Below are 13,354 nucleotides of genomic sequence, written 5' to 3' on the forward strand. Positions count from 1 at the left end.
AGGGAGAGGGAGGCAGAAAGAGAGAGAGATGAACAAGGCCGAAAGGTACTGGGGGAGTGAGGTTTAGAGACAGAAGATAGAAGAGAGAGAGAGAGAGAAAGAGAGAGAGAGAGAGGGAGGGAAAGAGAGAGAGGGAAAGAGAGAGGGAGAGAGAGAGGCAGAAAGAGAGAGAGATGAACAAGGCCGAAAGGTACTGGGGGAGTGAGGTTTAGAGACAGAAGATAGAAGAGAGATAGAGAGAGAAAGAGAGAGAGAGGGAGGGAAAGAGAGAGAGGGAAAGAGAGAGGGAGAGCGTGTGTGTGAGAATGGCAGTCTCATTAGGAGGACGGAGTGATTTGATTGTCAAGTGCTGGCGGATCGGTGGCGTGCGTCTAAAGCCCTCTGTGCCGTAAGGATCCATGACTCACTCACACACACACACACACACTCACACACACACACAGACCCCAAGCCCCAGTCGACCGCTCCCATACACCAACACACACACACACACACACACACTCACGCACAGAGCCCATGCCCCAGTCGACCGCTCCCAAACACACACACACACACACACACACACACACACACACACACACACACACTCACGCACAGAGCCCATGCCCCAGTCGACCGCTCCCAAACACACACACTCACGGGAGTGCGAGGGAAGTTGGCCGCAGACAAGTCAACACACGAACGCCAATAAATGTATTTCTACCATTTTAATCCCATCAAGGCTTATGTCTAAACACGCCTTCTTGGAAAGGTCAAGTGAGAGTTATAGTCATGAAGCAGAAGCTCTCTGTGTGTGTGTGTGTGTGTGTGTGTGTGACTTTGTGAACTGTGCTTGGTGAGCATGTTGTCGTTTGTGGGGAGAGGGGAGATATCTCACTGCATATCGAGCTACACACACATATTCACACACACACACACTCCTGTTCTGGGAGAGTATCTGGGGCAGCAGGAGGGGAGGCACTCTCTGAACTCAAACTCAAACAGACACCACAGAAATGCTGAGGAACCCAAAATAAATACACAGATGCAAATAGACACTTGCACACACACACACACACACACACTCTCTCTCTCTCTCTCTCTCTCTCTCTCTCTCTCTCTCTCTCGCTTTCACACACACACACACACACACACACACATACGTGGGAACACTTGCAATGTTCTTTGGCTTTGTCAAAATGAATTATTTTTAGGTGTACCTGAGGCCAAAATCTGTCCAAATGTTCTCTGGAGAGTACAGTCTGAGCTGCAAAAACACAAGAGCGCAAGACAACACACTTGTAACAAGGCTTGAGCTTCTGCATGAGGCTGCATATCTGGACAGGTTTGGGTCACAGTGTCTGGCGTACATCATCCACAGGATGTGTTGTACATACATCACCATATAGTCTCAACCCCCCACCCCCCCAAAAAAAACCCCAAAACTATTCAACAGTTGATATGTTGTCTGTACACTATTCTCAATAAATAAATTAAGCCTAAATATTCTGAATTAGGCTTTACATGATTTTTATTTTGTTTTTTACAGTGTCTCTCTTTTGGACACAAGGTTGTGCAATATTTTGTCCAAAGCTTTCACATGAACAGACTGGAACGAAAGCAGAGCATATAAAGTAGAAGAAAAAAACATCTGTCTTTTCTCTTACTTTCCCCTTCTCTCCTTCATAATCAATGGATCTCTCTGTTTCTCTCTCTCCGTTTCTTTGTTTCTCTCTCTCTCCGTTTCTCTGTTTCTCTCTCTCCGTTTCTGTGGTTCTCTCTCTCCGTCTCTCTGGTTCTCTCTCTCCTCGCAGCATGACGGACGTGATCAACACCAGAGAGCCCGGGCGGGAGGACTTCAGCGTGGAGGGAGCCACTGGAGAGCAGGGCATCGCCTTCCAGGTGTGTGTGTGTGTGTGTGTGTGTGTGTGTGTGAACAGGGCATCGCCTTCCAGGTCAGTGTGTGTGTGTGTGTGTGTGTGAACAGGGCATCGCCTTCCAGGTGTGTGTGTGTGTGTGTGTGTGTGTGTGTGTGTGTGTGTGTGTGTGTGTGTGTGTGAACAGGGCATCGCCTTCCAGGTGTGTGTGTGTGTGTGTGTGTGTGTGTGTGTGTGAACAGGGCATCGCCTTCCAGGTGTGTGTGTGTGTGTGTGTGTGTGTGTGTGTGTGTGTGTGTGTGTGTGTGTGTGTGTGTGTGTGTGTGTGTGTGTGAACAGGGCATCGCCTTCCAGGTGTGTGTGTGTGTGTGTGTGTGTGTGTGTGTGAACAGGGCATCGCCTTCCAGGTCAGTGTGTGTGTGTGTGTGTGTGTGTGAACAGGGCATCGCCTTCCAGGTGTGTGTGTGTGTGTGTGTGTGTGTGTGTGTGTGTGTGTGTGTGTGTGTGTGTGTGTGTGTGTGAACAGGGCATCGCCTTCCAGGTGTGTGTGTGTGTGTGTGTGTGTGTGTGAACAGGGCATCGCCTTCCAGGTCAGTGTGTGTGTGTGTGTGTGTGTGAACAGGGCATCGCCTTCCAGGTCAGTGTGTGTGTGTGTGTGTGTGTGTGTGTGTGTGTGTGTGTGTATGTGTGTGTGTCAGAGAGACATCTTCATAATGGTTGTGTGTGTGAACAGGGCATCGCCTTCCAGGTCAGTGTGTGTGTGTGTGTGTGTGTGTGTGTGTGTGTGTGTGTGTATGTGTGTGTGTCAGAGAGACATCTTCATAATGGTTGTGTGTGTGAACAGGGCATCGCCTTCCAGGTCAGTGTGTGTGTGTGTGTGTGTTTGTGTGTGAACAGGGCATCGCCTTCCAGGTCAGTGTGTGTGTGTGTGTGTGTGTGTGTGTGTGTGTGTGTGTGTGTGTGTGTGTGTGTGTGTGTGTGTGTGTGTGTGTGTGTGTGTGTGTGTGTGTGAGAGAGAGACATCTTCATAATGGTTGTGTGTGTGAACAGGGAATCGCCTTCCAGGTCAGTGTGTGTGTGTGTGTGTGTGTGTGTGTATGTGTGTGTGTACTGTATGTGTGTGTGTGAGAGAGACATCTTCATAATGGTTGTGTGTGTGAACAGGGCATCGCCTTCCAAGTCAGTGTGTGTGTGTGTGTGTGTATGTGTGTGTGTGTGTGTGTGAGTACCGTAAAACTCCAAACAATAGCCCGGGCTTTTATTTTGCCAAATCGCCAAAATGCACCGGCGTGTATTTGAGACAGGCGTCTATATGAGACAGGCGTTTAATTTAGTGGTGTTAGTTGAGTGTAGGTTTATTGTAGGATTAGAAATAACTACCCAATAGCATAAGCAGACAGAAAGCATGACAACAGGAGGTTACCACATTATAGTAGGGTAGGCTACTTTATTTAGCCTATAATTCGAATGTGTTTCACAAATCAGATCATATTAGAACTAGCCTACTATAATAGGCTATGTCTTAAATTATTGGCAGCTTAAAATAACGAAACGATGTGACAGCGGGCTGAACAATTCAAGTTACCATCGAGCCTGTGAACTTGTTGCCCCTGATAATACATCAACAATAAAGAATGAATGCTACCCTGTAAAACAACTGCAATCGTGTGATTAAAAATGATCCTATTAATCGCTATCACCGTGATCCTCAACTAGGCTACAAGTTGATTTGCGAATTCCTCCTCCTCGTCGCTCTCCTCCACTTGCCTGCCTTGCTTGCGCAGCTCCCGACCAGATGCGCAGGGCTCTCCCTCTTTGGAGACAGTTATAGCTCATCCTTTACGCACCCTCTTTGGATCAACCGAGAAATATCTTGCCGCTGCTTCTCCCGAATTTTGTTAGGCAAATTTGACAACTGTCAGCTTAAATGTCATTTAATCAAGTCTTTTTCTTTTCCGCCATGGTATTGAGAGAAACGCGGAGAAACGTGGAGAAACGAGAGAAAGTGAAACTAAACAAAGAAAGTTCGTGATAGAATATGTTGTCTAGTGCGCAAATTTAACAAAATGGCATTAATTAAATAATGCAGGACATAGGCCAATGTCGAAAAAAGTTAAGAATTTGGAACTCTATAGCTGGCTTTCACCTCCGCAGTCATGCAATTATAAATTTAGTGTGCGCAATCTGTACCATCGATGATCACCACCACCAGACGATCTGACGGGTATAAGAAGAATAAATACAACTCGAAACAAAAAAAAAACAGACCAGGCTTCTGTTGGAGACCGGCCTATAACCCCAAATCTGTAGTCACACCGGGCGTTTAAAAGAGACATGCGTCTATTTGGGACTCGGCTATTGTTTGAAGTTTTACGGTATGTGTGACATCTTCATAATGGTTGTGTGTGTAAACAGGGCATCGCCTTCCAGGTCAGTGTGTGTGTGTTTGTTTGAGTGTGTGTGTGAGTATGTGTGACATCTTCATAATGGTTGTGTGTGTGAACAGGGCATCGCCTTCCAAGTCAGTGTGTGTGTGTGTGTGTGTGTGTTTGTTTGTTTGAGTGTGTGTGTGAGTATGTGTGACATCTTCATAATGGTTGTGTGTGTGAACAGGGCATCGCCTTCCAGGTCAGTGTGTGTGTGTGTGTGTGTGTTTGTTTGTTTGAGTGTGTGTGTGAGTATGTGTGACATCTTCATAATGGTTGTGTGTGTGAACAGGGCATCGCCTTCCAGGTCAGTGTGTATGTGTGTGTTTGTTTGTGTGTGTGTTTGAGTGTGTGTGTGTGTGACATCTTCATAATGGTTGTGTGTGTGAACAGGGCATCGCCTTCCAGGTCAGTGTGTGTGTGTGTGTGTGTGTATGTGTGTGTTTGTTTGTGTGTGTGTGTGTGTGTGTGTGTGTGACATCTTCATAATGGTTGTGTGTGTGAACAGGGCATCGCCTTCCAGGTCAGTGTGTGTGTGTGTGTGTGTGTGTTTGTTTGAGTGTGTGTGTATGTGTGACATCTTCATAATGGTTGTGTGTGTAAACAGGGCATCGCCTTCCAGGTCAGTGTGTGTGTGTGTGTGTGTGTGTTTGTTTGAGTGTGTGTGTATGTGTGACATCTTCATAATGGTTGTGTGTGTAAACAGGGCATCGCCTTCCAGGTCAGTGTGTGTGTGTTTGTTTGAGTGTGTGTGTGAGTATGTGTGACATCTTCATAATGGTTGTGTGTGTGAACAGGGCATCGCCTTCCAGGTCAGTGTGTGTGTGTGTGTGTGTGTGTTTGTTTGAGTGTGTGTGTGAGTATGTGTGACATCTTCATAATGGTTGTGTGTGTGAACAGGGCATCGCCTTCCAGGTCAGTGTGTGTGTGTGTGTGTGTGTGTTTGTTTGAGTGTGTGTGTGAGTATGTGTGACATCTTCATAATGGTTGTGTGTGTGAACAGGGCATCGCCTTCCAGGTCAGTGTGTGTGTGTGTGTGTGTGTGTTTGTTTGAGTGTGTGTGTGAGTATGTGTGACATCTTCATAATGGTTGTGTGTGTGAACAGGGCATCGCCTTCCAGGTCAGTGTGTGTGTGTGTGTGTGTGTGTGTGTGTGTGTGTGTGTGTGTGTGTGTGTGAGTGTGTGTGTGAGTATGTGTGACATCTTCATAATGGTTGTGTGTGTGAACAGGGCATCGCCTTCCAGGTCAGTGTGTGTGTGTGTGTGTGTGTGTGTGTGTGTGTGTGTGTGTGTGTGTGTGTGTGTGTGTGTGTGTGTGTGTGTGTGTGACATCTTCATAATGGTTGTGTGTGTGAACAGGGCATCGCCTTCCAGGTCAGTTCTCCGGCCCTCCTCCGGCCAGCAGATCAATTAGCCAATCAGACGATCAATATCAATCAGTCCGCCCGTCAATGACCCGATCACTCCATTCCCCCGGCCGATGCACCACTTTACTAGTGTCCAGCGCTGGATAGCGCATCGGGCAGCTCATTTGTAAATGGTAACAGTCGATTAGAGCCAGAGAGGCTAATTTAACCTCATCACGGGCAATCGCAGGCCACCAGAAGATCAATGCCGTTTGTAAACGGTCGAGGAAGAGAAGAGTCCAACAGCATGGCTCTCTTTCCACTCCTCTCTCTTGGTTGTGGGCTAAAACAGATCAGAACAGAACAGATAAACTGAGTTAGTGAAATACTGAATGGGTACAACTGAACTGAATTAAATTATATGAACTGAACTGAATTATATATTTAATAATATTAGGTCAAGGAAGAGAAGAGTCCAACAGCATGGCTCACTTTCCCCTCTTCTCCCTTGTTTGTGGGCTAAATCAGATCATTATATTGGAGGTGCATTCTTTTCTCTCTTTTGGATTGTAAAGGAAGTCGGTTATAGAGGCTGCTGTTATACTGTGTTGAACTGAACTAATGAATGGGTTCAACTGAAGTGAATTAAATGGGTAGAACTAAACTGAGTTAGTGAAACACTGAATGCGTGCAACTGAACTGAATTACTGTAAATGGGTAGAACTAAACTGAATTAGTGAAATACTGAATGGGTACAACTGAACTGAATTGAATTATATGAACTGAACTGAGTTACTGAAATACTGAATTACTGGATGGGTGCAACTGAACTGAATTAAATTGTATGAACTGAACTGAATTATGAATTATTGAATGGGTACGTACAACTGAACTGAATTGCTGAAATACTGAATTGCTGAATGTGTACAACTGAACTGAATTAAATGGCATGAACTAAACTGAATCACTGAATTACTGAATGTGTACAACTGAACTGAATTAAATGGCATGAACTGAACTAAATTACTGAACTACTGACTGGGTACAACTGAACTCAATCAAACTGTGTGAATGAAACTGAATGATTGATTAGCATGAAGTGAAGTGAAATGAGCCAGTGTTTGCTGCGCTGCAGATCTTCCCAGACGGGCGTGAGCGCTACCCCAAGCTGTCCAACTGGTTAACTGATCAGCTGTTCTCTGCGCTGCAGATCTTCCCAGACGGGCGTGAGCGCTACCCCAAGCTGTCCAAGCGGCTGCCATCTATCGTGGTGGAGCCCACGGAGGGGGAGGTGGAGAGCGGGGAGCTACGGTGGCCCCCAGAGGACATGCACAGCGCCGACGCGTCCCACAGACCCACACACATGAGCACCACTCTGGAGCAGAGCCCGCAGGAGCAGACGGGAGGTGAAGACACACACACACACACACACACACACACACACACACACATGAGCACCACTCTGGAGCAGAGCCCGCAGGAGCAGACGGGAGGTGAAGACACACACATACACACACATACACACACACACACACACACACGTGCGTGTGTGCGCGCATGCACACAGAAAAACACACATGCGGACGTCTTCACACTCATGTGATTTGAGAGGAGACAGCACAAGAGCTGAAAAGAAGCAACGCATACACACACACACACACACACACACACACACACACACACACACACACATACTGTATACCTACACACACACACACACACACACACACACCTGTTCCACAGGTGTAGGTTGGTGAAGATGTGCTGCCCACTGCACTGTGAGTGTGTGTAATGACAGGCTGTGTTGCGAGTGTGTGGAGGGTTCAGAGGAGGTGTGTGTGTGTGTGTGTTCCTCTGGGAGATGACAGCTGTCAGAATTAAGGCTGACAAGACATACAGACAGGCGAGATGGAGCCTCTCCGCCCTGTCAGGGTAGCTCTCTCTCCAACAGGGTTGAGTTTGTGTGTGTGTGTGTGTGTGTGTGTGTGTGTGTGTGTGTCTGTGTGTAGGTTGGTGCGTGCGTGCATGCGTGCGTGCACAAATAGCTATATGCACATCCAAACATGTCACTATAAATGTGGATGAGTTTTTGTGGTGTGTGTGTCTGTCTGAGTGAAAGAGTGTGTGTGTATGTGTGTGTGTGTGTGTGTATGTATGAGTGTTTGTGGTGTGTGTGTATGTGTGTGTGTGTGTGTGTGTGTGTGTCTGTGTGTGTCTGAGTGAGAGTGTGTGTGCGTTTATGAGTCTGAGTGAATGTGTGTGTCGTGTGTGTGAGTGAGAGAGTGTGTGTGTGTGTGTGTGTACATCAGGGTTTTCCCCTGTGTCTAAGCCAGTCCCTGTAAGACCAAGGACGTCCTAATAATGATTGTGTGTCTCAGTGAAAGAGTGTGTGTGTAAGACATCTTCATAATGACTGTGTGTCTGAGTGTGTGTCTGAGTGTGTGTGTGTGTGTGTGTGTGTGTGTGTGTGTGAGACGTCTTCATAATGATTGGGGTAATGCATAGAAATGTGCTCTTCCTCAGAGATAACCTGCCCCTGTGGTACCTAGCCAGACTCATCCACACTGGTGTGTTTCTATTGGTCATCTGATAGGCTGGTGTGTTTCTATTGGTCATCTGGTGGGCTGGTGTGTTTCTATTGGTCATCTGGTGGGCTGGAGTCTCTGGAGTGACAGTGTGATGGAGGGTTGTGAGACATCCATTATGAGAGTACCAGTAAAACATCCAACAATCAGTGCTGGGAAGAAAACACACACATGCGCACGGGCGCGCGCGCACACACACACACACACACACACACACACCTGCACACACACACACACACACACACACACACACACACCTGCACACACACACACACACACACACACACCTGCACACACACACACACACACACACACACAGATTGATGCATTCACAATTACAGTTATTCTTGGAAGGAAACATGAAAACTCTTAGTCATATATGTGACCCGAGAGAGTTAAATTCCCACAACAGCAACAATTACAATCATCATGCTATTCTTTGGTTTGTTTGTACCATCTACCAAAATATCTAGCAATCAGCAGCACAATAGCTCTCTGAATATGATTTGTGCTTTTGTGTCAGAGGGGGGTGTACTGCTTCAGAACTCTGTGTGTGTGTGTTCTGTGCTCTGGATCTCGCTTGTTTTGAATTATGGAATAGACCTCCCTCTGATGCGGTGGCACAACTGTGCACAAATGTAGACGGAATAGTAAGTGGTATTTAGCAAATGTGTTTTTTTATCCAAAATGATTTCCTCCAGCACACACCCTATAGTAGTACAAAAACACACAGAAATAACTCAAACGTGTGTGTGTGTGTGTGTGTGTGTGTGTGTGTGTGCGTGTGTGTGTGCTTGCGTGCGTGCGCGTGTGTGTGTGTGTGTGTGTGTGTGTGTGTGTGTGTGTGTGTGTGTGTGTGTGTGTGTGTGTGTGTGTGTGTGCTTGCGTGCGTGTGTGTGTGTGTGTGTGTGTGTGTGTGTGTGTGTGTGTGTGCTTGTGTGTGTATGTGTGTGTGTGTGTGTGTGTGTGTGTGTGTGTGTGTGTGTGTGTGTGTGTGTGTGTGTGATGTTTCTACATCATGTCATAAGACTGGCATAGCCCTCAGAGCTTCCCTAGGCAGATGCCATTAGATGATTATGCCCCCATTGCATCATGTCTAAATAGACTATTGCCTTTATTGGCACTGTGACTCATCCTGATGAGCAGGTGGCGAAGGCTGTAATGGTCATCTTCTCTATCTAACACTATTGGCCTGCGCTGCCCAAAGGCTGTAATGGTCATCTTCTCTATCTAACATGATTGGCCTGCGCTGCCCAAAGGCTGTAATGGTCATCTTCTCTATCTAACACTATTGGCCTGCGCTGCCCAAAGGCTGTAATGGTCATCTTCTCTATCTAGCATTATTGGCCTGCGCTGCCCAAACAAAAGCTTTTGATACCTTACTGTTATGTACAGTAGACACTACCTGCCATAACACGTGATGTGGTATACAATATGTGTGTAAGGAAGTCATCCCCACAGAATCATAAGGTTCTATCTGACGATTTTGTCAAAATTGGGTTACTGACATATGGCCATTCTGTGTCACCTTAAGAAGGTGAGGTGTTTCTTGCAGTTGCATTTTTGGACATTATCTAAAATGGTTTGTTCCGCTTATCAGTAGAACTCAATGGAATTCTAAAACTTTGAAGCTCATTATCTCAGAACTACTCAGAATGTAGATAGAACCTTATAATCCTCCGGGGACGTGTAGGCTCATGATATCTACCATTACATAGTTACACTGTAATACATATTCTATCATATGAGTTAAGTCAGTGGACTGTGTAAGATGGCATATTGAGGATGTATACTGTGACATAGTTAATCTATATTCTAATGAGTTAACTGTGTAGTGAGATGGCATATGGCATATTGAGGATGTACTGTATACTGTGACATACCGGTAGTTAATCTACGTATATTCTAGCATATGAGTTAACTGTGTAGTGTGTGTGTGTGTGTGTGTGTGTGTGTGTGTGTGTGTGTGTGTGTGTGTGTTGGCATATGGCATACTGTATGCAGGATGTATTTACTGTAAAGCAGTGGAAGGGAGACTACTGCACCTGCTGCTGCCTCATGGATTATGCAACATTTAATTAACCTACAGTATGTTCATCTCTTCCTCTGCTCACTCCTCTTCTCTTTTCTTTCCCCTCTTTTCTCATCTCTTCTCTCTTTTCTTTATCCTCTTCTCTCATCTCTTCCTCTGCTCACTCCTCTTCTCTCTGTTCTTTCCCCTCTTCTCTCATCTCTTCCTCTGTTCACTCCTCTTCTCTCATCTCTTCTCTCTTTTCTTTCCCCTCTTCTCTCATCCCTTCTCTCCTTTCTTTCTCTTCTTCTCTCATGTCTCTCTGTTCACTCCTCTTCTCTCATCTCTTCGCTCTTTTCTTTCCCCTGTTCTCTCATCCCTTCTCTCTTTTCTTTCTCCTCTTCTCTCATCTCTTCTCTCTTTTCTTTTTCTTCTTCTCTCATCCCTTCTCTCTTTTCTTTCCTCCATCCTCTTCCTCCTCTCCTTATTATCCTGCTCTCATGGGCTGTACTGTTCTGCCATGCCTTCCTGTCTCTTTACCTTTCCCCCCCTCTCTCTCTCCCCCCCCCTCTCCCTCTCTCTCTCTCTCTCTCTCTCTCTCTCTCTCTCTCTCTCTCTCTCTCTCTCTCTCTCTCCCATGTGCAGCTGAGGAGCAGGCCAGCAGTGCAGATTCATCAGCGGCCACTGAGCAGGACTCAAACTGAAGAAGAACCAGCTCCACCGATACCCCCAACCCCCCAACCCCCCACTGCCCCACTTCCCACTTCAACCCCCACCCCACCACATGACCCCCCCCCCCCCTCCCGCCCTCTCAAAGTGCTTGTTGAAGGCGGCAGGCAGAAAGAACAGTCTCTCCCTCTCAATCTACTTCCACTTGTATCCAGTCCCCCCCCCCCCTAAACCCCCCCTGCTCTCTTCCTCTCCTGGCCTGGGGACGTGCTGAAGACTCAAGGCTCCACTGACTGACTGACTGACTGACTGACTGACTGACTGACTGACTGACTGACGGCGACAGGAGGTTTTGGAGATGAAATCTCTGCTGCCTGCGTGGAGGCATCACAACCCAATAGCTCCCAGCTGCCAAAGCAGAGGAGGTCGTGCACTGGAACCACCACGTAATGAAACACCAGTTTACACCAGTTTACACTCTCCTGCAGCACATCATGCTGAATTACTCCCGCTCACTCACATGATGATGTGTCTGTTGTGTGTGTGTGTGTGTGTGTGTGTAGTGTACGCTCACTCATACCATGACATGTCTGTTGTGTGTGTGTGTGTGTGTGTAGTGTAGCTCACTCATACGATGACATGTCTGTTGTGTGTGTGTGTGTGTGTAGTGTATGCTCACTCATATGATGACATGTCTGTTGTGTGTGTGTGTGTAGTGTATGCTCACTCATATGATGACATGTCTGTTGTGTGTGTGTGTGTGTGTGTGTGTGTAGTGTACGCTCATACCATGACATGTCTGTTGTGTGTGTGTGTTGAAATTTCCTGTGACAAGTACTGCTGGGAAGGGATCACCTGTATGCCACTATGTGATAGTGCATGTCTGTGTGTGTGTGTGTGTGTGTGTGTGTGTGTGTGCGTGCGTGCGTGCGTGCGTGCGTGCGTGCGTGCGTGCGTGCGTGCGTGCGTGTGTGCGTGTGTATGTGTGTGTGTGTGTGTGAGTGTGAGAGAGAGAGAGAGACTGCTGTAGACGGTGGTGGTGTAGAAACAGAGTGAGTCTGAGAGTCACGTAGTGGGCGTGTGGGGAGAGGGGCATGCGCGCTGTGCTGGGTGTCTGAGAGAATCTGCCACTTACTTGAAACTTCAAACGTGTCGACCCGTCTGTCAGGCGGCACGTCATGCCAACACCTCATCATGCCACACTCTCATCTCAAAGTCCTTTATAGCTCTCTCTCTCCCTCTCCCTCTCTCTCTCTCTCTCTCTCTCTCTCTCTCTCTCTCTCTCCTCTCTCTCTTCCTCTATCCCGCTCTCTCTCTTTACTCCTCTCTCCCTCTCTCTCTCCCTCTCTCTCTTCCTCTATCCCTCTCCCTCTCTCTCTCTCTGACTCTCTCTCTCTCTCTCACTCTCTCCCTCTCTCTCCCTCTCTCTATCTCACTGTCATCCTTTATTTTTCCAACATGAAAGTTCACCCGTAGCCATGCACACATACAGACACGCTCACACTCAAACAGATAGACACACACACACACACACACACACACACACACACACACACACAGCCAAACACATTGCGCCTGTTGATGGATTCTAGATAGTGCCTTCAGCTGCTATGTTGGTGTAGAACAGAACACAGATTTAAGTAAGACATATATAACATTCAGGATCACCACATGGACATACTGGTAACATTCAAAGCAGGATGACCAATACTCATCTCCAGCCATGGTAATTAGGTAACACGTCTGTGTATTGTGTATAGAGAGTAAATAATGTGTTGTCAACATGGACTAGTGTCCTTTGACTAGTGCTGGCTTCTATCGTAAGATCTTGGTGAATCATTTGTGAATGAAAATAATAATGTAACACATAACATTGTAAATCAATAGAGAACATTAATGTTTTAGAAAGAAAGTTAATTATCTTTTTAATAAACTCTTGCCCCCCTCCAAAAAAAGAAAATGTCTTTTATTTTACATTTGAGGATCTCTCAGTCCCTAATTGTGAAGTACATATTCCGTATGAAATGTGTTTTAGACTGTATATGTGAAATGACATAAATTTACTATTTTTTGCTGACATGGTTTGGTCACGTTCACTTTCTTCGTTATCTCAGTCCTATTAGTCATGTCACTATTTAGCACATTTAAAGGTACTGTACGCAATTCTACTGTATTTAGCACATTTAAAGGTACTGTAAGCAATTCTACTGTATTTAGCACATTTAAAGGTACTGTGAGCATTTCTATTCTGTGTAGCGCATTTAAAGGTACTGTAAGCAATTCTATTCTATTTGTGCATTTACAGGTATACTATAAGCAATTCTATTTTATTTAGCACTTTTAAAGGTACTGTAAGCAATTCTAAGCGATTTTGAACCCGTAATATCTGGCAAATATCTCCTCATAAATCACTAGCTGTCAATTCTCTGAGTACACTGTAAAAATAAAAACACACACATT

At 46.2% G+C, this 13,354-nt stretch overlaps 1 protein-coding gene across 1 annotated transcript in view; it reads left to right on the plus strand.

The window, feature by feature from the left end:
- si:ch73-49p17.1 (protein LBH) overlaps positions 1–12,843 on the plus strand; it is an 18,596-nt gene extending 5,753 nt beyond the window's left edge. Inside the window, exons 2-4 of the mRNA XM_062523692.1 lie at positions 1,794–1,881; positions 6,840–7,035; positions 10,871–12,843. Coding sequence (XP_062379676.1) covers positions 1,795–1,881; positions 6,840–7,035; positions 10,871–10,929 — 342 coding nt within the window. The 5' untranslated portion in view covers position 1,794 and the 3' untranslated portion in view covers positions 10,930–12,843. The remainder of the gene's footprint in view (positions 1–1,793; positions 1,882–6,839; positions 7,036–10,870) is intronic.
- Positions 12,844–13,354: the final 511 nt, after the last annotated feature.

The sequence above is a fragment of the Sardina pilchardus genome, chromosome 20, assembly GCF_963854185.1.
Source record: "Sardina pilchardus chromosome 20, fSarPil1.1, whole genome shotgun sequence".
In the NCBI taxonomy this organism is placed as follows: Eukaryota; Metazoa; Chordata; class Actinopteri; order Clupeiformes; family Clupeidae; genus Sardina; species Sardina pilchardus.